The sequence below is a fragment of the Leopardus geoffroyi genome, chromosome D1, assembly GCF_018350155.1.
Source record: "Leopardus geoffroyi isolate Oge1 chromosome D1, O.geoffroyi_Oge1_pat1.0, whole genome shotgun sequence".
NCBI lineage: Eukaryota > Metazoa > Chordata > Mammalia > Carnivora > Felidae > Leopardus > Leopardus geoffroyi.
Genome location: NC_059329.1, coordinates 6,591,260 through 6,615,841, shown reverse-complemented (window position 1 = coordinate 6,615,841; position 24,582 = coordinate 6,591,260). Strand labels below are relative to the sequence as shown.

The 24,582-nt window shown below is 39.4% G+C and overlaps 1 protein-coding gene across 1 annotated transcript in view; it reads left to right on the top strand.

The window, feature by feature from the left end:
• Positions 1–11,143, top strand: part of LOC123600608 (protein NPAT) — a 52,945-nt gene extending 41,802 nt beyond the window's left edge. The window contains exons 13-18 of the mRNA XM_045482695.1: positions 157–1,827; positions 3,949–4,064; positions 4,140–4,248; positions 6,916–6,976; positions 7,140–8,298; positions 9,549–11,143. Coding sequence (XP_045338651.1) covers positions 157–1,827; positions 3,949–4,064; positions 4,140–4,248; positions 6,916–6,976; positions 7,140–8,298; positions 9,549–9,626 — 3,194 coding nt within the window. The 3' untranslated portion in view covers positions 9,627–11,143. The remainder of the gene's footprint in view (positions 1–156; positions 1,828–3,948; positions 4,065–4,139; positions 4,249–6,915; positions 6,977–7,139; positions 8,299–9,548) is intronic.
• The last annotated feature ends 13,439 nt before the right edge of the window (positions 11,144–24,582 follow it).

The window sequence follows — 24,582 nt, the reverse complement described above, 5'->3', positions numbered from 1 at the left end:
TTTTGATACTCAGAAAATGTGAGATACGGTTTTTCAGACTTGCCCTTTCCGTTATGTCCGAGATGCGTTACTTCCTTGACAAAACAGGTTTTACAGTAAACGTGACTCCCTCAGAAAGCAACGCATACTCTCTGCCTCTTCCATCCTATTTTGCAGGTGATCAGTCTGGGCAGCCCCCATTTTGTACATCCTATCAAAATGAAGACACATCCAATGCCTTGAAGAATGGCAGCAGCCATGATGAGCTTAGACCAGAAGCACAGGAACACTTTCCTCAGATAGGCTCTAGTGTCCAGAAAAAGGCATTTAAAACGGGTGTACCTAATGAACAGAAGTGTAACCTCGATATTTCCTTTGAATCTGTGCCTCATTTGAATGACTTTAACCAAAGAGTAAATTCTGATGCCGAATGTAATCAGCGTTGTGCCGAATTATACACCCATCAGATGTCCACTGAAACCGCCATGGCAATGGAGGTCGGAAAGAGTTCTCTCTTGCCGGATGCGCCACGTGATTCTCCATTACAGCCTGATCAGTCTGGTATACCAGTAACGTCATTTGTTTCCCTCGGGGGGGAAACTAACAGTGAAAACTTCGTTCTCTCTGGGAAGAGTTCTCAGCTTTTATCCCAAAATATTCCATTAACTGGAAAGACATCTAAAACAAGTCAGTTTTGTGAAAGCTCTAACAACACAGGAAGACTTAAAACTAACCTCCCTGGTTCTAAGTCACCAGACCCTAAAGAGATTCTGCAGAGTGAAACTGAGATTCACAACGAATTGCCGGTCACATCACAGCAACACGTGGATTGCCATGATAATTCTCCACTTCAAAGCAAGATATTACCTGTATCGGTTGAAAGTTCAAGTTTAAATATATCCGAACAAGTAGACATTTGTCTGGAAGATACAACATCTTCGGTTAAACAGCCGCCTGATGGTTCATCATCTCTTGAGTTAAATCACGCAGAAGAACATGAAACTCAGCCCTCAAGGTCTGAGAAAGTTGCTGGCGATTCGCAAGAGCCTTCATCTTTAAAAGAAGATGGAGATAGTATTTTTCTCACTTTAAGTGAGAATGGTAACTGTGGGGAAGTTGCATTGATTGCTCCAGAAGGTGATCCTGTAGAAGATAAACGTGCTGTTCTGTCAGAATCTGTGTGTTCTTCAGTGGGAGGTTCTCACCCTGAGTCCCAGAATACCAGTGACAGACCTGGTGTTGACAGCTCGGCAGACGTGGATGCAGCAAATATTGTCTCTCTCAAAATTATCATTAGTGACGATCCATTTGTTTCCTCAGATACTGAACTGAACAGTGCTGTTTCTAGTATCAGTGGGGAGAACCTGCCGACTATAATACTGTCCTCTCCCACTAAGTCCCCTGCCAAAAATGGAGAATTGGTTAAGTGCCTGTCTTCAGAAGAAGCCGCAGGTGCTCTCACATCTGCGGAAAGAACGGGGGATTCAGCATCGGTGGAACAGAGCCTCTTGGCCCTCAAACCCGAAGACTCCACAGTGAATGCTCAGAGTGAAGGCAGCGTTCCTTTTTCAGCCAGTGCCCCACCGTGCGTCTCCAAGGATGGTGGATACATACAGTTGATGCCAGCTACAAGCACAACTTTCGGAAATTCAAATAACATTCTGATAGCTACATGCGTGACTGATCCAACAGCCTTAGGAACCACTGTCAGTCAGTCTAATGTGATGGTGTTGCCTGGAAATTCCGTACCTGGGACTGCTCAGCCCCCGCCGCCTCAGTTACAGACACCGCCAAGGTCAAACAGCGTATTTGCTGTCAATCAAACCGTGTCACCCAGCTTTTCACAAGGTAACTTCAAGAACATGTTGAAGTTCACGTCTCTGGAATGGTATCTCATTTCTCTTGCATGTGTGCAGTTATTGACTAGCAGGTGATAAATCATGGATGTATAGTGTGAGAAAAGACTGAAATTTGTGTTGATGCCCTTGTTTTCTCTCCCTAATTCATTCACCCAAACCTTTTTTTAAATCTAGTGGTAAGTTAAGGAATTCATGGAGAGCCTGGGTGGTTCAGTCAATTGAGCGTCCGACTCTCGACTTTGGCTTAGGCCATGATCTCATGATTTGTGGGTTTCGAGCCCCACGTCAGATTCTGCACTGCCACTGCGGAGCCTGTTTGGGATTCTCTCTCTCCCTCTCTCTATCTGCACCCCCCCAGATAAATAAAGTTGTTTTTTTTTTTAAGTTACAGAATTCACTGGTTTCAGTGATTCTTGGAGATGGAGCTGATGATACATCATTCATGTACCTTTCCTTATATATTGGTTCCCAAACTCCTTTCCCTTTTTTTTTTTTTATATTATAGGCATATAATAAAATGTGACTAAATGTGAACAATCAACTAGCAAGCATGATGGATCTGCTTGAAGTGCTGTTTAAAATAACATAAAAGAGGGGTCAGAATTAGAGAACGTGGGACTTGAGCTGAAGCTCAGAGAAATGAAGTAGTAGTTGGAGTAAAGGAGGGGAATTCTTTTTTTTTTTTTTTTGGAAGGTTCATGCATTTATTTTGAGAGTGAGAGAGCAGGGGAGGGGCAGAGAGACAGAATCCCAAGTGAGTTCCATGATGTCAGCACAGAGTCCGACAACGGAGCTCAATCCCACAAGCTGTGACAACATGACCTGAGCCAAAATCAAGAGTCGGATGCTTAACAGACTAAGCCCCAGGCGTCCCAAGGAAGGGAATTCTTAAGTGTAAGTAGGTATTTGAGAGACTGAAGTGGGTGTTTGTGAAAGTGAGATCCACCTGCCAGGAACTGTTAGTGACTCTAAGGAAAAGTTTCACTTGTGCGACAGGGATATATGAGGATAGCCACAGACTATATTGTTGATTTCTAGGGAGCATATAGCCATTGTAATTTCCCCCCATAGTTTTGACGGTTTGTACACTTCCCTGGACTCTTTTTGACAAGTACCATTAGAGGTTATAGGTTGGAGTTCTGAGTGAGTCTTGAGCCGTAAACATTCAGTTGAGACCCTAATTTTCTGGTATAAGATTGAAACTTGAAGCCTTCACCATCAATTTTCTAATCCATTTCACTATTCTAGCCAGTCAGTCAACATATAACTATAATGTGATCTCCTGGCTGTGAAGTCTAATGCATTACTCGTGATACTTACCTTGACCAAATGCTGTAAGATTGCTTTGTATATTTGTGTGTGTACGTATGTGTTACAGGCCTGAGGTCTTTTATTTTTTTACAGTTATCACACCATGAACTCATAGGCAATGGACTCTGGCAGCTCAGGCTCCTTTCCCTTGGTTCTCACAAAGTGTGTTTCTCTGGGTGGGGCAGGCTGGTGCTGCAGTTGAACCCAAGGACCTTTCTCTTTGGCTTCCTGCTTTATCTATTCGTTTTCCTTCACACACTTCAAGAAGCTATCTCGGCTCCTTGAGTGCTTAATATGCTCGATATGTACATTATTTCTGGGTGAGAATCTTGACCTTAACTTACTCTTAACAGTGCCAACAGCGTGCCAGGTACCATTATAGACTGTTCAGTTTTGCCCTGTTAACAGTTGTGGGGCATTCCCTTTTGAACAGTGCCCATTCGCTTGATGTCCGCAACATCGCCTTTCTTGTAGATTTGCATGAATGTGTCCAAAGAACAACTCCGTATTTTCTGAAAGGCCTAGAGAATATATAGTGGGTACTTCCCCTCTTTCCCTTTGTGTTGGTCATTTGCGTGAATTACTGGAAGATGGCAGTTCTGGCCGAAAGGGCCATAAGATTAATAATTCAGGTTGCCTTTTTCTTAATTTGTAGCCTTGCTGTTCCTAAATTTTTTTAAGGAGGGTAGATTCTAAGGGAAAGAGATACAATTTTATACAATTTATTTTAAATTAATAATTACTTTGGAGTCTCTTGTTTATGAGAAGCTTACTGAGATTTTTTTTTCTTTTTTTTAAGGATCTGCCATCATAATTGCCTCTCCTGTCCAACCTGTACTCCAAGGAATGGTGGGGATGATCCCTGTATCTGTGGTTGGACAGAATGGAAATACCTTTCCTGCTCCTCCTCAGCAGGTAAGATTTTTGAATTGAAAATGGCACCGTGATGCTTCTCGAACATAGTGTAGTTAACGGCTGCTTCTCTTCTAGGTCCTTCATATGCCTTTGGCGGCACCTGTGTGCAGTAGAAGTATCCCTCAATTCCCCATCCCTCCAAAGTCCCAGAAGACTCAGGGACTGAGAAACAAGCCTTGTACAGGTACATTTTTAAGTTCATTAACGTCAGTTTTATGTTCTCTATATGCATTTGTTTGCAGCAATGCCACAGTATTTTCTTTTTGAATACTTGTCTCACTCCCAACAGGTGATTGTCCAACCTTTGCTTGAAGTTTTTTTTTTAGTAATAAAAACAAAAAAGGCAAATGGAACAAAATAGAGTTCGGAAAGAGACCATGTTCTTAAGGGAATTTGTATGTGGTGGAGGTAGCATCAGAAGTCAGAGAGAAGGGGAAAGATTGGTTAATAAATTAATTTCATTGGCCATTACATACATTATAGGAAAAACTTTACATCCCTTCCTCATACCATATACAGAGGTGAAAGGTGAACTCCAAGGTGATGAAAGACCTAAAAATGTAAAGCAAAACAATTAAACAGTAAAAGAAATGTAAGAGAATGGCTTAATGGCACAAGGATAAAAGGATTGCTTTAAAAAATGAAAAAAAAAAACCATCATTATAAGTGGAAAAAGTTGATAGCACTGACTACTCCAAAATTAAAGATTTGTGTTCCACAGAAGACACTGTACAGAATAATACCCGATCTTCATTTCGGGGTTGCATCTAGTTCTCACACTTCCCATCCTCATGGATGATGAATGCCTGTGGTGTCAGCCTGGCCCGCAGCCTAACCTGCGTGATCCTTAGACCCCTCTGTCTCCAAGTCTGTATGTGTGTGCCAGTCAGCCTCTCCCGTACCTCTTCCCCACGTACTGGAGAACCTCGGCCGCCAGTGTGAGTTCCCATTACTTGAACTTTCACACTTCGCATGAACCTCCCATTTCCTTCCTGGAGACTCCCTTCCCCATCCAGGCTGCACGGTGTACAGCCTCAGCCAACACATTCTTCTACCGTCCCTCTTGCTGCTGTCCGCCCTGGGTCTGTCCCGGCACCCATCCCTGCCTTTATACCTGGGCTCTCCGGCATTGCATTCAAAGTGGGGCTGTTCACGGTCTCTTAGCGGTCACTCCACATGTCTTCCTGGCGCTCTTTCCCATCCCCCTTCAGGCTCTTTCTGACTTCACAGCTCTTCTCACATCTCTTCAGTCCCCACCCTCTTCCTGTCAGGCCAGCACTCTTCTCTCCCACCTCATCAGTAGGAAACTGCATTTTCTCACATCACTCCCATTTGGTGTGTACCTGTTCTTCCAGAATCATTCTTCCCTTTCCTTTCTTTCTTACAGGAATAATGATCTCACTCTTCCTAAGGTTAATGCAGTCTGCCTGCATCTTGTGTCCTATGTATGTCTTAAATTTTTCTTGTTTGGATCCTTCCCTCTCTGGCTGTACAGTTCCTTGGGTTTGTCTCACCTGCCAGCCCTTTGTTTATCCCCAACACTTCCGTCTCCCATTCTTTCTTCATCCATGTTATTGTCTTTTCTCCTGTTTCCACTACAGCTGTTTAAATGCAGATCATCAGTGGCCTCCTGATAATGTCATATGTTTTGCGTCGTTTCCATTCTAACCTTATTCCCTCTAGCACTTGATACTGTTGGTGGCTTTTGGACCCACCACTCAACTAGTGCACTCCTGCTTTCGTGCCTAACTCAAGACCTTCAACTTCGACATGTCTCGGCCTCTCACCTCTTCCCTGTCAAAGACCTCCTCCTCTCCCTGCTTTTTTCTCCTTGGTTGATGTCACCATTGAGTCTTCCTTCACCTTTCATGTCTTTATGAATCCCCATCCCTGTCTCCTGACGCCTCTCTCATCTCTTACCTGGAGTATTTGTAGTCATGTATGTAGAATTTGTCTTTGCAGTTTTCTTCTCTAGTCCATCTTCTACACTACGGCCAGAATGACTTCCTAAAACATAAATCGATTTATGCATCTTCCCTATTTTAAACTCTTAAGGATTCTCCATGAAACCTTTTGCACAGGGGCGTCTGGGTGGCTCAGTGAGTTGAGCGTCCGACTCCGGGTTTCAGCTCAGGTCATGATCTCATGGTGTGTGAGTTTGAGTCCTATGTCAGGCTCTGTGCTGACAGCGCACAGCCTGCTTAAGATTCTCTCTCTCTCAAAAAAAAAAAAAAAAAAAAAAGATTCCCTCCCTCCCTCCCTGTCTCTCAAAATAAATATATATATATAAAAAAAGAAACCTTTTGCATAATGCACAAGGTCCTTTATGAGCTCATCTCTGCTTTTCTCTCTAGCTTCATATCTTGCTACTCCCCGCATCAGTTCCTAAGTCCGTGGAAATTAAAATATGGCTATTAAAACTCCAGAGCTGGTGCTCTGCCTGACATAGGCTTGCAAATATGATAGTGAAATGGGCAGAATTTCAAAATAGGCATTAATATATTGCTTTCTTTAACTTTCTGAATCTAAGGAGTACCCTTAAGTGCTATGTTGAACATTGTAATCGATAAATCCAGAGACTGGATTCATAATATTTGCCTGAAGTTGGAAACAAGTCATTTGCTCCGTGTGTGTATTTCCTCTGTAAAATGGATGAGCGACTGTCTTTTATATAAAATTAGGAGCTGCTTTTTACACCCAGTGTGTGAGAGTACTTCATTGGTACATGAGCGGTCATTTAAGTTTTTCTCATGACGTGTGATACTGTGATGTGTTCCGTTTCCTTTCAGAGGAATGTACTCTTTCTCCCAGGAATGTTTCTCTTTTCTAATTATTTCATTTATAATTCCAGGAAAGCAGGTAAATAATTTGGTGGATTCGTCTAGTCATTTAGTTGGATGTCATGCACGAAGGTGAGCATCCGTGTAGTTTCCATCCTAGAGTTTTTGAATGCTCAGATAAAAAACATAAAAGATGTCTTTGTGTTGCTAAAAGCAGTTAATTATTGATTTGCGGAACTGACGTGTCTGACAAGGATCTCTTTATGTTGCTAAATTTTATTTATTTACTTTACAGAACTGAAGTGTCTGACAAGAATATGGCCACCGATCTCGGGAAAAAATTGGAAGAAATCACGGTTCCCTTCTCATTAGAGAGTGTAGTTCCAGCTAGCAAACCATTTGAAAGCCACAGACGTGTGCTCTGTTTTGATAGCACTGCTTCTGTGGCGAATACACAGGGCACAAACCATAAGGCGGTGTCCCAAAACAAGGAAAGGAGTGACATTTCACTTCCTCATCTCGAGTCACCCACTGTGTCCTCCACCTCCAAGGCCCCTTCTAATAATGCTCTCAAAAGAGACCGAGAGAAACCTCCTTTGCCTAAGATTTTATCTAAATCAGAAACTCCCAATAGCCGACATAGCACCACAAAAGAAACTCAGTCAGAAAAGAAAGTCCCACCGACAGAAATTGTACTTGAATCTTTCCATAAAACAACAGCTAATAAGGAGAATGAATTATGCAGCGATGTCGAAAGGCAGAAAAATCCCGAAACTTCAAAACTGTCAAATGGGCAGCAGAATGGGGGTATACGGAATGAGAAAACCGTAACTTCACTGCAAGAACTGACCAAAAAACAAGGCACGTCCTCAAGTAGTAAAAATGTCATTTCGGTAGGTGCAGCTGGGAAGGATCCAAAGCAAGAACAAACTAAATGTGCCGCTTCTTTGGTTAACCCACTAACCAAACCTGGCTCAGAAATGCTGCAGGATGGTCAGTGGCACAGCCCAGTAAGTAGGCTCCCCGATAGCTCTGACTCCCCTGTACCCCGGACAGCGGGCTTGGGGGCAGGGGACAAACATAAAGAAGAACCTAGAGATGGGATCAAGGTCCCCTCCAGTAGGCGTTTTGGTGAAGACAGTAGCACAGCCAAAGTCATGGTCCCTCCTGTCACCCCAGACCTGCCTGCCTGCAGCCCTGCCAGCGAGACAGGGAGTGAGAACAGTGTGAACATGGCTGCCCACACGCTGATGATTCTGTCCCGGGCTGCCATCTCCAGGACCGCCTCGACAACTCCCCTGAAAGACAACACACAACAACAATTCAGAGCATCTTCGAGGAGCGCCACCAAAAAGCGGAAGATTGAGGAATTAGATGAACGCGAACGAACCTCCCGTACTTCCAATAAAAGTCTTGCAAATTCGTCACTACCGATGAAGAAGAAGAAAATTAAGGCAAGTTTGAAAGTCTTAATTTCAAAACCACACCTTTGCCCTTCGTTCGGTGCTCACAGTAGAGATCTCCGCGTTTTTGCCAGAGCTCCCTAACTGCATGTTCTGGTCGAGACAGCTCTGGGTTTTGGTTGACAGAATGTGTTTATGGCGGTGTGTCTCAGCCAGTGTGGTACTCAGTGTGTGTCTAGGTGGAATGGAGCGTTTGCAAAACCGTTGCTAAGGCGTTTATCTCCAAACGTCTTCCTTGGGGAAAGGAGGTTTTTGTTTCTGTCACGGTAGGACCCAGGTGTTTGGGAGAATGCCGTAAGGCATAAAAGATTGGGAAGCCACTGTCACATGTGGAATTACCAAGTAGAAAGCAACTTTGCGGCTCTTCCTTCTTGTTTTTATTCCGCACGTCCTGCCATCTCTTCCATTGGCTCTAACAGATGCTAATGTGTTGGAGCAGAGGAAAAATTACATTTACCTGTTTTTTCTTTGACCGTAGTTCTCTGTGGGAAGGTAACGCAGGGAGAGCATTGATAACTGAAACCCATTTTTCCTAAACCTCTTTAGCCATTTAGTGAGTGAACTGAATAGAAAGAAAGGTGTTCAGGATGTCTTACGGGAAGTATGGTGTCAGGGGAAGAGTGTTGGCCTCGATGCCGTGCCAGCCTGGGTCGGAATCTCACATCTTCTGTTCACTGGGTCTGTGGCTGTGGTGAAGCCCGTGGCGCCCGAGTCTCAAGTCTCGGCTGCATCACTTGATATGAGGTTACCACACGTCTTCCCTGAGTGTAGTGTTGATAAAATACGTGGGGTGCATTAAGTGTTGGGAACTTGAACGGTACCTGTGACTGACAGTCAGTAAAGCTTTCTAAGGTTTATGGTTTGGTAATAATGACCACCTTTATAGAAAGCGTGTTCTATCTTACTCAGCATTCATCAGCTCTGGATTTGTATAATGTCTTTTGCCCTAAACTAATGTTAAAGTACCACTGAGGTATAATTTAGTAACTTTGGATTTAGAAAATGTGTTTCTGCTTCTCTGTGTAACTCAAGTTCCAGTGAACTAAAAGTTTTGGCAGAATTGTAGTAGTATAGGAAGAACCTGATAGAAGGTTGTAAATGAAAGTTTTTTGCCCTTGTTTGAGTTCAATATGTTAACTTAGGTTTATTTTTTCTTTTTTTTCTTTTCTTTTCTTTCTTTTTTCTTTTTTTTTTTTTCTTTTCTTTTTTTTTTTTTTTTTTTTTTTTTTTTTTTTTAACAGAAAAAGAAGCTACCCAGTTCATTTCCAGCTGGAATGGATGTGGACAAATTTTTGTTATCATTGCATTATGATGAGTAAACACTCTGAACCTAAAAGAACAGTAGCTGTTTAAAACTCGTATCCCTTAAACTCTGAGTGTAGGGAATGAGATACTGACAGAACCTGACCTGCACTTTCCTTGTACTGAAATTTCACTTTATACCTGAATCATGCTGTTTCTGAAGCAGCTTCCTACTTTGTAAATAGATTTACCTGGTATATTTTTTATTTTGGAAAAAACATTTGCAGAAATGTAAGTAAATCCAATCTGCAAAACTGTATAGCTGTGACAATTATGTACTGTAAATATTGTATGAATCTGGTTGAAATAGAGGTTAAATCAGCCTAGTGTTCTTACATTGTGTTTTTTGACTTCTTGTGATCCCTAACTCTGAGGTTGATGCATCTGGACTAGTTTCTCACTTTTGGGGGGAAAATGATGCTTTTCCTTACAGTTGCCTTTGGTGACTGTCCTACAAGATGTTTGAAGACAGCCACAAAGTAGTACAGAAGTGATGACAACCTCATCTGGTGGTAGAGAGACCAGAAATGAACAATTTAGGATTTTTTCTAGAGTGAATACTTTATTACCCTTCTTATTACAGTAAAGGTTATATTCCTGAAGTTTTACACTTTCACTGTTTCTTCTAATGGTTCTGGTCTCTTTGTTTTAAAGAGAATTTTGTAAACCATTTTTGAGTGTTCTGATCTTTTGTTTATAACTTTTGAGATCTTTTACAGAACTTTAAATGTTTAGACTATTGAGCCATACAAAGTCTATTCATGGGGTAGTTGAGACTTCTTGGTATGTATATCCTTTTCCCCCACATACTGGGGATTTGAAGAATTGCACTAATCCATAGCACTTCTTACGTAGTAGTGACCAGTGCACATTTGATTTAAGTCTTGTGTTCTGGGTTAAAGTTTGTGTGGAGGGCCATTGTCTGGGAAGCTGTGTCCATCATTAAGATGTAAAAAAGAAAAATCATAGTTTTATATTTTAATGTAGTTTCTCCTAAAATGGGCTGTTACATAACTGTGTCTATACTTAGATATAGTGCCCCCTAAGGTGTTACGAAGAGTTACTGTCACAGAGTCCTTAAGGAGAATGAAAGAGGTGCCTTCTCTGTTTTAGACTCACATGCATCAGTTAAGTTGAAAAATTCGTTTAAATCTTTATGAGAACAGAAATTATCTTTAATATGTGACCAATTGTGCCTAGATTAAAGTATATTCTCTTAAGTGCTTTCTGTTTGGTTAAATATCAGTATATCAGGATTTTTTTCTACAGGTGTGTATGTTGTTAAAGAGTCCTTTTCCTCGGCCTTTTTTTTGATACTGGGCCTTCAGAAAACTAAATGCATCCTACTTCTCTATCTCAGTGTGGAAATCACGTCATAATTGCTGAATCTTACTGCAGAAATTTGTCTTGTGAGTTATGATATGGCAGTGGTCTGTTCATAAGGAACTACATATCATACACTTAATGTTTATTTAACTCAGTGTGATACTGTACTACAGTTAGGTTTGAATAAATATTTTCGGTAACTTCAAAAGTTTGAACTACTTTATATTGGCAGTCATTCTCATTTAGATACTTTGATTAAATTCCTTTGCAAGCCACTTTCTCACAAGTTCACATAATGTTGGAAAATACAGATTTTCTTCTCATTCAATTAATATGTATTAGTATTTGCTAAGTACTAAGAATTCACATACAAATAAAGTTTGCTTTGTTCAAGATTGTTAGGTCACCAGCCAGGAGCCATTAGATATAGTCCAAAAACGACCTGTACTTGGAACTTGCATTCACGTTCAAGAGTAAAACCATAACCTCCATTTTACCTTAAAAGTCCAAAGTCCTGGACTTAGTTGTAGCGTATACTCGGTAATCTATTTTAACAGTCAGGTGCCCGGGGACTACGTTTTTGATCAGAGTGTATATACTATAAACAACTTATGCCTACTTTTGTAAGTACACGTAAGGATCTACTCTTTATTGTGGACATTACTTACTGATTAATGTAGTCGTGTATTAAATCTGGGAATTCTTGTAATTAAAGTGTTTGACTATTTTAGCCCGGATATTATTAGAACCTTTTAGTATGTTGAAGTTGTACATGGGAAGAGCATCCATCAGCATTCAGCCAAAGGCTAGATGTCATGACTCTTAGGGGAGGATAAGATTTTATTTTTGATAAGGAGTAAATTCAAATGCAATATTATTATGTATTTTACATTCATTATTTCTCAAGCCACCATCTTTCAGCCATAGCCTCAGCTTCTTGAAATTCCGCATGAAGTTTTCACTTTATTATTAGCCTTTTTGTTTTCTTTGCTTTTTTTTAGGTAGGCTCCATGCCCAACGTGGGGCTTAAACTCACAACCCCCTGATTCAGAGTCACATGCTCTGCCGACTGGGCCAGCCAGGCGCCCCCTAGGCTTTTTCTCCTCATAGACTTGTTTCTTTTTATAAACACTGGTTAACATTTGGCATGCTTTTTTCCTAAATTATTTTCTCTGTATAGCTGAACTTAAACTGTAAATATAACATCCTAATGCTGTTTTTCACTTCAAATAATACCAAGCATTTTCCAGTTTTTACCAACAGAAAAAAGAAAAACATTTATATGACAGCCATTAAGAGTCATGATTTTAATTTATGAATGATTTAAAAGCTTAGAAAGTTTAAAAAAAAATAGCACTGACAGATTTGTAACCAGTTATTATTTGTTTGTGTTATCAGTTGCTTCCTTAAGAGACATTTTATTTATTTATTTTTTAATATTTTTTAATGTTTGTTTATTTTTGAGAGAGACGGAGACAGAATGCGAGTGTATCAGAAGCAGAGAGAGAGGGATCTGAAGCAGAATCCAAAGCAGGCTCCAGGCTCTGAGCTGCCAGCCCAGAGCCCCACGTGGGGCTTGAACTCATAAGCTGTGAGATCATGACCTGAGCCGAAGTCAGACACTCAACTGACTGAGCCACCCAGGCGCCCCTAGGAGACATTTTAGAGAGCAGAATTACCAAATTAAAAACTGAGTGCACATTTTTTTTAAGGATCTCAAAATTTTTTCCCAAATTTTTGCAGAAAATTTTTTCAGTTTGTCATTTCTTCCACAGCATCGGTTTCTCCCTTACCAGAGATACAGTGAAGAATATCATCACTGGTTTCTAGGCTTTTATTTCTTGATTTATTAAAATTAGGTATTAGCTCCTAACCCATATAAAAATTTTTTTAGTATCTGGTCTGAGGTAAGGATCAAAGTCTAATTTTTCCCTAAATATTTAACCATTTGATTCTATAATTGATGAAAATAAGGTTTCTCTCTTCACATGCATCTGCTTATAATGTCTCCCTTACTCTGTCCTGATCCACAATCTCTTACTCACAGCTCTAAACTCCAAAAGGTTCTGACACCAATTTTTTCCCCTAAGTTTAGCATCAAAATCATTTTATGGCAAAACCTGACCTGATTTGACATGAGGCTACATGAATCTTTATCTCATTTGGTATGGATATTCACGTTTTACTAGAAAAGTAGTAATGTGCTTAGTGTGCTGTTTGAGATTCAACTGGGTATGATACACACATCATGTTACTTTTTAAAAATCCTGAATATTATGAATCATGAAACCCAGCTAACCTTAAAGGTATAAGACCAAAGACGCCGAACCTATATTAAATTTATACATATAGGGTCACCTGGTGGATCAGTCAGTTGAGCATCCGACTTCGGCTCTGGTCACGATCTCACGGCTCGTGGGTTCAAGTCCTGCTGTGGGCTCTGTGCTGACAGTTCACAGCCTCCTTCAGATTCTGTGTCTCCCTCTCTCTCTGCCTGTCCCCACCACTCGTGTCTCTGTCTCGATCTCAAAAATAATAAACTTTAATAAAAGTTATACATAGGGGCGCCTGAGTGGCTCAGTCGGTTCAGCGGCCAACTTGAACTCAGGTCATGATCTCAGTTTGTGAGTTCGAGCCTCGCCTCAGGCTCTGTGCTGACAGCTCAGAGCCTGGAGCCTGCTTCACATTCTGTGTCTCCCTCTCTCTCTGACCCTCCCCCGCTCACACTCTGTCTCTCTTTCTCTGAAAAATAAATAAACATGAAAAAAAATTTATACGTATGTATGCTATATACTGTGGTGTATAGATTTTGTGCCATTGATTAAATGATGATAGCTTTGTGTCCATTATAACTACTATTCTTTTCGAGTACTCACTCCTGCCATGTGTCCTGGTTAACTGTTTAGAATCACTAGTTTTATTTAGAATTAAAATTCTTTTGTGGGGGGCGCCTGGGTGGCTCAGTCAGTTAAGTATCCAACTCAGTTTCAGCTCAGGTCACGATATCATGGTTTTTGGGTTCAGGCCCTTATCAGGCTCTGGGCTGACAATGTGGAGCCTGCTTGGGATTCTCTCTTTCCCTCTCTCTCTGCCCCTCCCCTGTTAGTGTTCTCTCTCTCTCAAAACTAAAAACATTTTTTTTAATGTTTTAATTCTTTTGGAATATTCATTTGAAGTACATTAACCCTGTAAGTTAACTGATAATGAAAGAGGCAAATGGTAAGGGCAATACAGTATATATCTATAGCTTTGTAGTTGCCGCTAGCCTCATAAATTTCTTGCTAAACAGTATTTTGTTGTTGCTAGTTTTAGAGAACTCTCGTTCTCAGTGGTTATTGTTTTCTAGTTAGTGTAAAATCTGTATGGAAGCATAAAATAACAGAGTGTACCAGCTGTTAAGTTCACATACAAAAGTGGGTTTCCTAAAAGTACACACATCCACTTAATCATCCAGATGAAGACCAGAACATTACCAATACCCTAGAGGCCCTTCATACTTCCTCTAGTGACTGCTCACCCCAAGGGTAATAATTGTCTTGGTTTATATATACACCATAATTTGAGCTTTTTTTTTTTTTTTTAACTCTGTGTGAATGTATTCGTGCAATATTATAGTCTTTTATAAAAAGTTCTTTTGCTCAATATTGCAAGATCCACTCGTATGTAATTCAGATGTCGTCTTCGATGCTATGTATTTTAAGTTAATCCATTTTATAGTTGAACATTTCAGTTTGGAGGTATTATGAATAGAATTGAATATATTTGTACGTTTTTGGGGTGAATGTATTACACTTCTCATTTGGTTATATACTCAGCAGTAGGGTTGCTGGCTCATAGGGTTACACATATACAGCCTTATTCACATTTTTCAGTTTCCCAGAGTGGTTTTGCTAAATCGTGCCACTATCAACATTGTAAAAAGAGTTCCATTTGTTTTACATCATTGTCAGTAATCAGTATTTTCATTTTAGCCATTTTGATGGTGTATATTGACATCATAATGCAGTTTTATTTTGGTTCTTCCTGACAATTGAACACCATTTCAAACACTTATTGGCCATTTGGATAGTTTATTTCCTTTCGTGAAGTATCTGTTCATGTCTTTTTTTTTTTTTTTTTTTGAGACAAAGAGTGAGCAGGAGGGGGCAGAGAGAGAGAGAGAGAGAGAGAGAATCCCAGGCCGGTTCTGTGCTGTCAGTGCAGAGCCCCTGCACTGCACTAACTGGCCAAGCCACCCAGGCACCCCTCTGTTTATGTCTTTTGACCACTTTTGTACAGAGTTGTCTGCCTTTTTCTTACTGATGCGTACATTTCTGTGTTCTAGATACAAGTCCATGGATGTCCAATGTCTGAATATTTTACCATGTTTTTCTTCTAGCAGTTTTATTGGTCAGCCTTTTGTGTTTTCATTAAGCATCCATCTGGAAATGGTTTTCCATCTGGATATCCAGTTAACCCAACACCAGTACTGAGAAAGACTGTCCTTTCCCAAATATGTCATACTGTTCCCATTGTCAGGAGCTGATAAACTGTGTATGTGTGTTTGCCTCTGGACCTCTTTTTTCTTAACTGAAATATCATTAACCTACAGTGTTGTCTTTCAGGTTATATAACATTGATGCAAACAATGACTTGGTCTTCACTACAATAAGTGTAGTCACCATCTGTAGAACATTATCGCAATGTCCTTGACTGTATTCCCAATGCTGTACTTTTCATCTCCATGACTTAACTTATAACTGGAAGTTTGTACCATTGGTCTACATTTTAAAGATGTGCCGGTAACACACCAGCTTGATTACTGTAGGAAATCTTTGTGTTTTAGATTTTATATTTGAGCCCCTTAACAAAGTGAGCTCTATGAGAGCCATGGCTTTCCTGATGCTTACTTTTTACTTAACAAGGATGTGTCATCCCTAAATAATTATTAACTAATTTCATTTCTTCTTACCACACTGATTAGCCCTTCAAGTACAACTGGTAATGATCAAAGTAGACTTCCATGTCTTATTCCTCATTTTAAAGAGAATGTTCAATACAGTGTTGGATTTTGTTCGCAGTGTTTTAAGAATTTACATCAGGAGTATTTGTTCAGCTTAATTAGGTGCTGTTCTAACATCAATTAAAATATTTTTGTTAAATCCATGAATTTGTTTTTATATTCTAATATTGTATACTTTGCAATCTTAGTGATTCTTTAAATATAACTTGATTTGTCAGCATTTTAATGTTTATGAGATTGGTTTCAAGCTTATGCCAGTTTTTCAATGAATTTGAAACTTTGTGTCTTTCCACTTTATTTGAATATTGGAATAATAAATAGTACTTGTTTTAGGATTAATGTGATGTTTAAGACAATTTAGAGCATTTAGGTCAATGGAACATAATAAGCACTTTCACAACTAGCTACCAATGCTGTTTTTTAAAATTTCTGTACTCTGCAACAGATTATTGAGAATGGGAAATAATTATTCTTTGAAACTGAATCACCTAAGCCTGCAGGCTTTTGCAGAAGCAATTCATTTTATTTCCCCAAGATTTCTTCTAGGCTGATGGGTATAACCAGGCTTGGAGCTTTAGTCTGAATTAAATACCATATTTTTCCTCTAAATCTTACCCATTCTTTTTAGAGATTAATTTTTTGACAAAATCACCTCTTAAATTTAAAAATTGTATACTGTTCTGATTGGCTAATTTGTAGTTTATTCTTAAATGTTTGCTATTTTCTTCAGAGTTCTTCTGCATGTTTTACTTCTTAAATTGAATCAAGAGTTATCTCGCTTTTTTTTCCTTTTAAAACTATGCAAGCATTTAATTAAGGCTATGAATTTAGTTCTGATTTCAACTTAATACATCAAGATTTGGAAGATAGGGTAAGTACTTTCCTATTCTTGTTATTTTTTATATGTTAACTTAATTATTTAGAATAAGCATGCTTTATTTGCCTAAAAATTTGTTTTTATTATTCTGGTAAGAAGATAAGTTGATATTTCTGTAAATCTTGCATGGATGCCAAAAAACAAATATTCTCGTTATAAATATGCTTAGGTTTGATCTTTAATTTTGTACTATCAAATTCTATCTACCTTTGTTTTTGACTCTTTTCTCCTAAACCTTTACTTTCCCCGTAGAATTATCTTGGCCATGGTTTTCTTTTTATTTTTTTTAACTCTTTTTTTTTTTTTTTAATGTTTGTTTCTGAGGGGGCCAGACAGAGAATCCCAAGCAGACTCCATGCTGTCAGTGTAGAGATGCCCAACGTGAAGTTTGAACTCATGAACCATGAGATCATGCCCTAAGCCAAAATCAAGTTGGACTCTCAACCACCTGAGCCACCCAGACGCCCCTTGGCCATAGTTTTCGCTTCATTTGTTTTCCTATATTGCTTAGGGCAGTCTGTCACTGTCATAACTATCACTGTCATTTTTTTTTTCAGCTTTATTGAGTTAAAATTGATGATTAAAATTGTTAAAATATTTAAAGTGTACATCATGAGTGGATCTACAGTACATTTTGGAAGGATTCCTCCCATCAACCACATCCATCACCTCCCATGTTTATCTTTTTGGGTGTGTGTGACCTTTGAGCTCTTAGAACATTTCAACTATACAGTATTATCCACTGTTGTCATATATTAGATCCCGAAAGCATATTCACATTAGACTGAAATGTTGTACATACCCATTTACAAAATCTTGGTTCCACCCACCACTTCCCCCTACCCCAACCCCTAGCAACACCTCTCCTACTCTGTTTCTAGGAGTTCGACTTTTTTAATTCCACATATAAGTGATAGCATGCAATATTTGTCTTTCTCTGGCTTATTTCACTAAGTATAATGCCCTCAAGATCCATCCATGTTGTTGCATATGCGGAATTTCTCTTTGTCGTGGCTGAATATTCCATTGCATATATTTACCACCTCTGTTTTTATATGTTCATTTGTTGACTATCACTTAGGTGTTTCCGTATCTTAGCTACTGTGGATCATGCCTTTTCAACGTCCTGTTTTCATTTCCTTGGAATATTTTTTCTCCTATTTTTTCTGATTTTTTGTCTTTAATTTTTGAGAAAACTCCACACTGTTTTCCATAATGACTGCACCAGTTTACATTCTCATTAACAGTGCACAGGGGTTCTGTTCTCCACATCCTTACCAGTGTTTGTCTTTTCAGTGATAGCCATTCTACTAGGTGTGACGTGATACGTTATTGTAGTTTTGATTTTCATTTCCCAGGTGACTACCGATAGCACCTTTTCATGTACCCCCTGCTCATTTATACGTCTTCCTTGGAAAAAGCTCTCTTCACATCCTCTGTCCATTTTTTAGTTGGCTTGGTTTTTTGCTATTCACTTATGGGAGTTCTTTTTGAACATTAACTCCTTATCAGGTACATGGTTGCTAAATATTCTGTCCCATTCCATATGTTGTCTTTTCTTTTTGCTGGTTTCCTTGGCTGTGCCTAAGCTTTTTAGTCTGATGTAGGCCCATTTGTTTCCTTTTTTTTTTTTTTTTTTTTTTTTTTGCTTTTGCTGCCTTTGCTTTTGGTTTCAAACTCAAAATACCATTGCCAAGGTCACTTTCAATGAGGTTGATGGGGGATGGGCTAAATGGGTGATGGGTATTAAGGAGGACACTTGTGATGAGCACTGGGTGTTCTATGTAAGTGATGAATCACTAACTTCTCCTGAAACCAATACTACACTGTATGTTAACTAAACTTGAATTTAAGTAAAATCTTGGGAGGAAAGATGGTCACTTTCTGTGTATTCTTCTAGAAGTTTTACAGTTTCAGATCTTAGATTTCAGCTTTTAATTTACATTTTGGGGTAATTTTTGTGTATGTTGGAAAGCGTCTTGTTTCACTCCTGCATGTGGCTACCCAATTTTTCCAACACCATTAATTGAAGAGACCGTCCTTTCCCCATTTTATATTCTTGTCTCTTTGTCATAAGTTAATTGATCACATGTTGCATGTTTTACTTCTAACTCCTCTATTCCATTCATCTTTGTGTCTGCTTTATGCCAGTACCATACTGTTTTGATTACTGTAACTTTGTTTGAACTCAAGAAGTGTGATTCCTCTGTCTATATTCTCTCTCAAGATTGCTTTGGCTATTCAGGCTCTCTTGTAGTTCCATACAAATTTTCAGATTCTTTGTTGAAGTCCATCAACGTGGAATATCTTTCCGTTTGTTTCTTCTTTAGTTTCTTTCGTAAATGTCTTAATAGTATCAGTGTACAGATCTTTCCCCTCCCTGGTTAAAGGTATTACTAGATACTTTATTCTTTTTGATAAAATTGTAAATGGGATTGTTTGCTTAATGTCCCTGTTAGTAGACTTAGTGTATAAAAATGTAGTGGAGGGGCGCCTGGGTGGCGCAGTCGGTTGAGCGTCCGACTTCAGCCAGGTCACGATCTCGCGGTCCGGGAGTTCGAGCCCCGTGTCGGGCTCTGGGCTGATGGCTCAGAGCCTGGAGCCTGTTTCCGATTCTGTGTCTCCCTCTCTCTCTGCCCCTCCCCCGTTCATGCTCTGTCTCTCTCTGTCCCAAAAATAAATAAACGTTGGAAAAAAAAAATTTTTTTTTAAATAAAAAAAAAAAAAAAAAAAAAAAATGTAGTGGACTTTTGTATATTGATCTTATGTCCTACAACTGTACCAAATCCGTCTATTAGTTTTAACAGTTACTTTGATAGTCTTTAGTGTGTTCTGTATGTCATATTGTCTACAAATAGAGACAGTTTTAGTTCCCTTCTGACTTGCATGCTTTTTATTTCTTTTCTTTGCATAATTCTCTGGCTAGGACTTCCAGTCTATTGAATAAAATTGATGAAAGTGGGCATCCTTGTCTTGTTCATGTTTTGGAGATGAGACCTTGAGCTTTTCAACCATTATTGAAAGTATATTAGCTGTGGGCTTATCATAGATGATCTTTATTAAGTTGAGGCATATTCTTCTTATATTCAGTATGTTGGGAGTTATTATCAGATTTTTTTGTTTTGTCAGATGGTTTTTCTTCATCTGTAAAGATGATCACATCATTTTTACACTTTATTTCGTTAATGATGTATCATGAATTTGCAGATACTGAACCATCATCCACTTGCATCCCTGGAATAAATCTCATTTGATTGTGATATGTGATCTGCTTAGTATGCTGTAGAATTTGATTGGCTGATATGCCGTTCAGGCTCTTGGCACCTGTGTTCATGAAGGATATTAGTCTGTAATTTTCTTTCTTGTAGTGTCCTTGTGTGGTTTTGTTTATCAGGGTAGTGCTGTCCTCATAAAATGATTTCTTCTATTTAAATGCTTGATAGAATTAAGCAGTGGAACTGTCTGGTCCTGGACTTCCATGTGGGGTTTTTGATTACTGAATCAGTGTCCTTACTGTTAATTGATCTGTTCAGATACTGTTTCTTCATGATTCAGTCTTAGTAGGTTGTGTGTTTCTAGCACTTTATCTGCTTCTGAGTCCTCCAGTGTGTTGGCAATTATTCCATTGTAGCCTCTTATTATCTTTTGTATTTGTGTGATGTCTCCTTCATTTACACTTTTATATATTTGAATTATCTTATTTTCATTCCATTTTTAGTATATTTGCTGCCAAAGCAAGTTCTCTTAGTAAGTCTAGCTAATGGTTTTTCTGTTTCTGCTTTAAAAACAACAAAAAACAGCTCTTAGCTCTATTGGTCTTTTCTGTTGTCATTTTTGCATCTATTTCATATATTTCCACTCTGATATTTGTTATTTCCTTCCTTCTACTAACTTAAAGGTTGCTTTGTTTTCTTCTCCTTGAGGTGTAGTGTGTTTGAGATCTTTCTTGATTCCTAATGTGAGCATTTGTCACTGTGAACCTCCCTATTAGAACTGCTTTTGCTACATCCCATAAGTTCTGGTATGTTGTATTTCCATTTTCACTTGTTGTGTCAGTGAACATTTTCTTCTAATTTTACATTTGAGTAATCTGCACCAAACATGAAACTCAGACTTCCAACCCCACCATCAAGAGTTACATGCTCTGGCGACTGACCCAGCCCGGTGCCCCTGTGTCAATATTTTTTTTTATTTCTCTTTTGATTTCTTTGACCCATTGATTCCGTTTAATGGTTTTTAATCTCCACATATTTGCGAATTTTTCACTTTTTCTTCTTGTAATTGATTTCTAGTTTTATACCAATGTTAGAAAAAATGCTGGATAGTATTTCGATCACCTTAAACTTACCACAGTTTCTTTTCTGGCCTGACCCATGATCTATCCCAGACAGTGTTCCATGTGCACTTGAGAAGAATGTGGATTCTGCTGTTAGATGGAATGTTTTGTAAATATCTAAGTCCATCTGGTCTAACATGTTAAGTGCAGTATTTCCTTTTTGATTTTATGTCTGGACAATCTTTCTATTATTGAAAAGAGGTTCCTGAAGTCCCTTCCTAATTATATCATGCCCCTGTGTCAGGTGCATCAATACTTGAAACTGTTTAACCTCCTGTTGGCTTGACCCCTGCCTCCTCCATGTCTTAGTCTAATTTGTCCAATGTGAGTATAGCTTCCGTGCTTTTTTCAGCCTCCGTACATGGAATATCATCTTCCAACACTTCACTTGCAGTCTGTGCCCTTGAAGCTGAAGTATGTCATTTGCAGGCAGCATATAGTCCAGTCTTTGTTTCTCCATTCAGCTACTCTGTATCTTTTGATTGGAGAATTCAGTTCCTTTGTATTTAAAGGTATTATTTACAGGTATGGATTTACTATGGCCATTTTGTTAATTGTTCTCTGGCTGTTGTGTAATCCCTTTGTTTCCTTTTTCACCTCTCTCTCCCTTTGTGATTTGGTAAATTTTTGACTCTATCTTTTGTGTATCTGCTATAGGTGTTTGTTTTGCAGTTACCATGAGGCTTACATAAGGCATTTAAGTATCCTTTTTTTAATTTTTATAAATCCCCATCAGGGGAGAGAGGCAGAGGGGGAAAAGAGAATTTTTTTTGTTTATTTTTGAGAGAGAGAGCACGTGTGTGCACAGGTGGGGGAGGGGCAGAGGAGGAGGGTGGGACACAGGATCCAAAGCAGGCTCTGCCCTGACAGCGCAGCCCTATATGGACTCGAACTCATAAACCTCAAGATTATGACCTGAGCTCAAGTCAGATGCTTAACCAACTGAGCCATCAGGCTCCCCAGAGAGAGAGAAGGCTCCACCCAAATCAGGACTTGATCCCTCAACCCTGGGTTCATGACTTGAGCCAAAATCAAGTATTGGTGTTCAACCCACTGAGTCACCCAGGTGCCACCAGGACATTTGTAATAGTTCACTTTAAGCTATAACAACTAACTTCAAATGCATACAAAAACCACACTTGTACACTGTGGTGTTGATGTCGCTATTTTTACCTTATGCAACCACTAAAATACTTGTAGTTATACTTATTTTAATACTTTTGCCTTTTAACCTTCTTACTACAGTTACAAGTGACATACCCATCACCATTACATTAGAGTATTCTGAATTTCACTCTATTTGTCTTTACCAGGGACACTTAAACCTTCAAATGTCTCCTTGTTACTAATTAGCTTACTTTTGTTTCAGGTTGAAGATGTCCCTTTAGCATTTCTTGTAACAGTGGCCTAGTGGTGTTGAACTCTCAGCTCTTGTCTGAAAAACTCATTCAAATGTCAAAGACAACTCTGCTGGGTAAAGTACTGGTTGGCATTGTTTTTCTTTCAGCACTTTGGACAGATCCTGCCAGTCTCTTCTGGCTGCAATTAGCTGAAAACTGCACTGATAGTCTTAAGGAGTTTCCCTTGTAGGTAACAAATCATTTTTCTCTGTTGCATCGAAGATTTTCTCCTTGGCTATAACTTTTCACTAATTATGGTATGTCTTGATGTGGAGCTCTGTGGATTCATCTTATTTGGAACTCTGTGGGCTCCCTGGATGTGGATTTCTGGTCACTTCCCCAGATGAGGGACTTCAACCATTATTTCCTCGAATAAGCTCCTGGCCCCTATCTTCTGGGACTCTGGTAATGCATGTATTTGTCCCCTGGATATTTTCACATAAGTCCTTTAAGTCACCTTCATTCTGTTTACTCTCCTGATTAGAGGAGTTTCATTGTCCTGATTTTGGTGATCCTTTCTTCCACAGGGTCAAGTCTGCTGCTGAACTGAAGTTTTCAGTTCAGTTACTGTATTCAGCTCTGATTTCTCTTTGATACTTTCTTATACTTTCTCTTTTTTGCAATACTGCCCTTGTTTATATATTGTTCTAACCACAGTTAGGATCTTTATGACTATTATTTTGAACTCTATCAGGTAAATCACTGGTCTCTGTTTCATGAAGGCTAGTTCAGTTTTATCTTGTTCTTTCCATTTTCCTGGACTCTCTTCTTTGGTTTCCACACATTACATACAACAACCCCTCCAAGTCTTGATGGTGACCTTGTGTAGGAGATGAACCAGATCTGTTAGCCTGGCCAGAGTTCTTTGTTCTCTTACTCTGTGACTGTCCTGCTGCCATTCTCATTGGCTCGCAGTACCTGAGGGCACACCCATACCTGAATGTCCTGAAGGGAGGATCACAGGCATGACTGAAGGCTGCACTGTCAGGCAGCAGCTGGGAAGGCAGGTGGTTAGGGCCCTTTCAGAGAGAAACCAAACAATAGCCTTCTCTGCCCCCCTCCCTGTGCACTGGAGCCTGTAGGGATGCTCCTGCACCCATTAATAATGGCTTATTTGCTGCCATTCTCTAGTACCCAGGAGTGCAGGCCCTGTTGCCCCCCAAAGCCAAGTGATGCAAGTACCCAACCTTTGAGTGGCAGCTGCAAAATGTGGGACACCAAACGTACACGCTACTTCTAGGAAGATGCCGGCAATGTGCAGTGGGTTCAAGTGAGAAATCAGAGGTAGGGTCTGCTGGCTTCTCTGGTCTGTCTTCAGGTTCTCTAGAACTTTGTTTTGAATAGTCCTTTCTTTATATAGAAAGTCCTATTTTAACACTTTCTGCCTTCTCATAATTTGTGATACATGCCAACCCTCTAATTTTTTCAGCTCTTATATTCTATGGTGATTCATTATATAGAACTCATGTTTATACTCTAACGGCATTCGCCTTTATTTAGCGCGCATATATATATATATATATATATATATATATATATATATATATTTTTTTTTTTTTTTTTTTTTTTTAACTCCTGTTTTACCCCTACATTCCCTTTCTCCCCAGCCAGTCCTTTTAAACTTAAAAAAAATTTAATTTGGGGGCACCTGGCTGCCTCAGTGAGTAGAGTACACAACTCTTAATCTTGGGATCATGAGTTCAAGCCCCATGCCAGGTACAGAGCTTATTTTAAAAAATAAATAAAGCTACTTTAGGGATGCCTGGGTGGCTCAGTGGGTTAAGCGTCCCAACTTCAGCTCAGGTCATAATCTCACGGTTTATGAGTTCCAGGCCCCACATTGGGCTCTCCAGGCAGCAAGAACCAGCGTGGTTCAGGTCCTCTGTCTCCCTCAAAAATAAATACCATTTTGATTCTTCTTCCTATGTGCTGGTAATAAATTTAGTCATTTTTGGAGGAGATATCAAAGCTCTTGCATACCTGAAGATTTCTCATATCTTTAACACTTTATTTCAATAAAAATCTGTAGGTC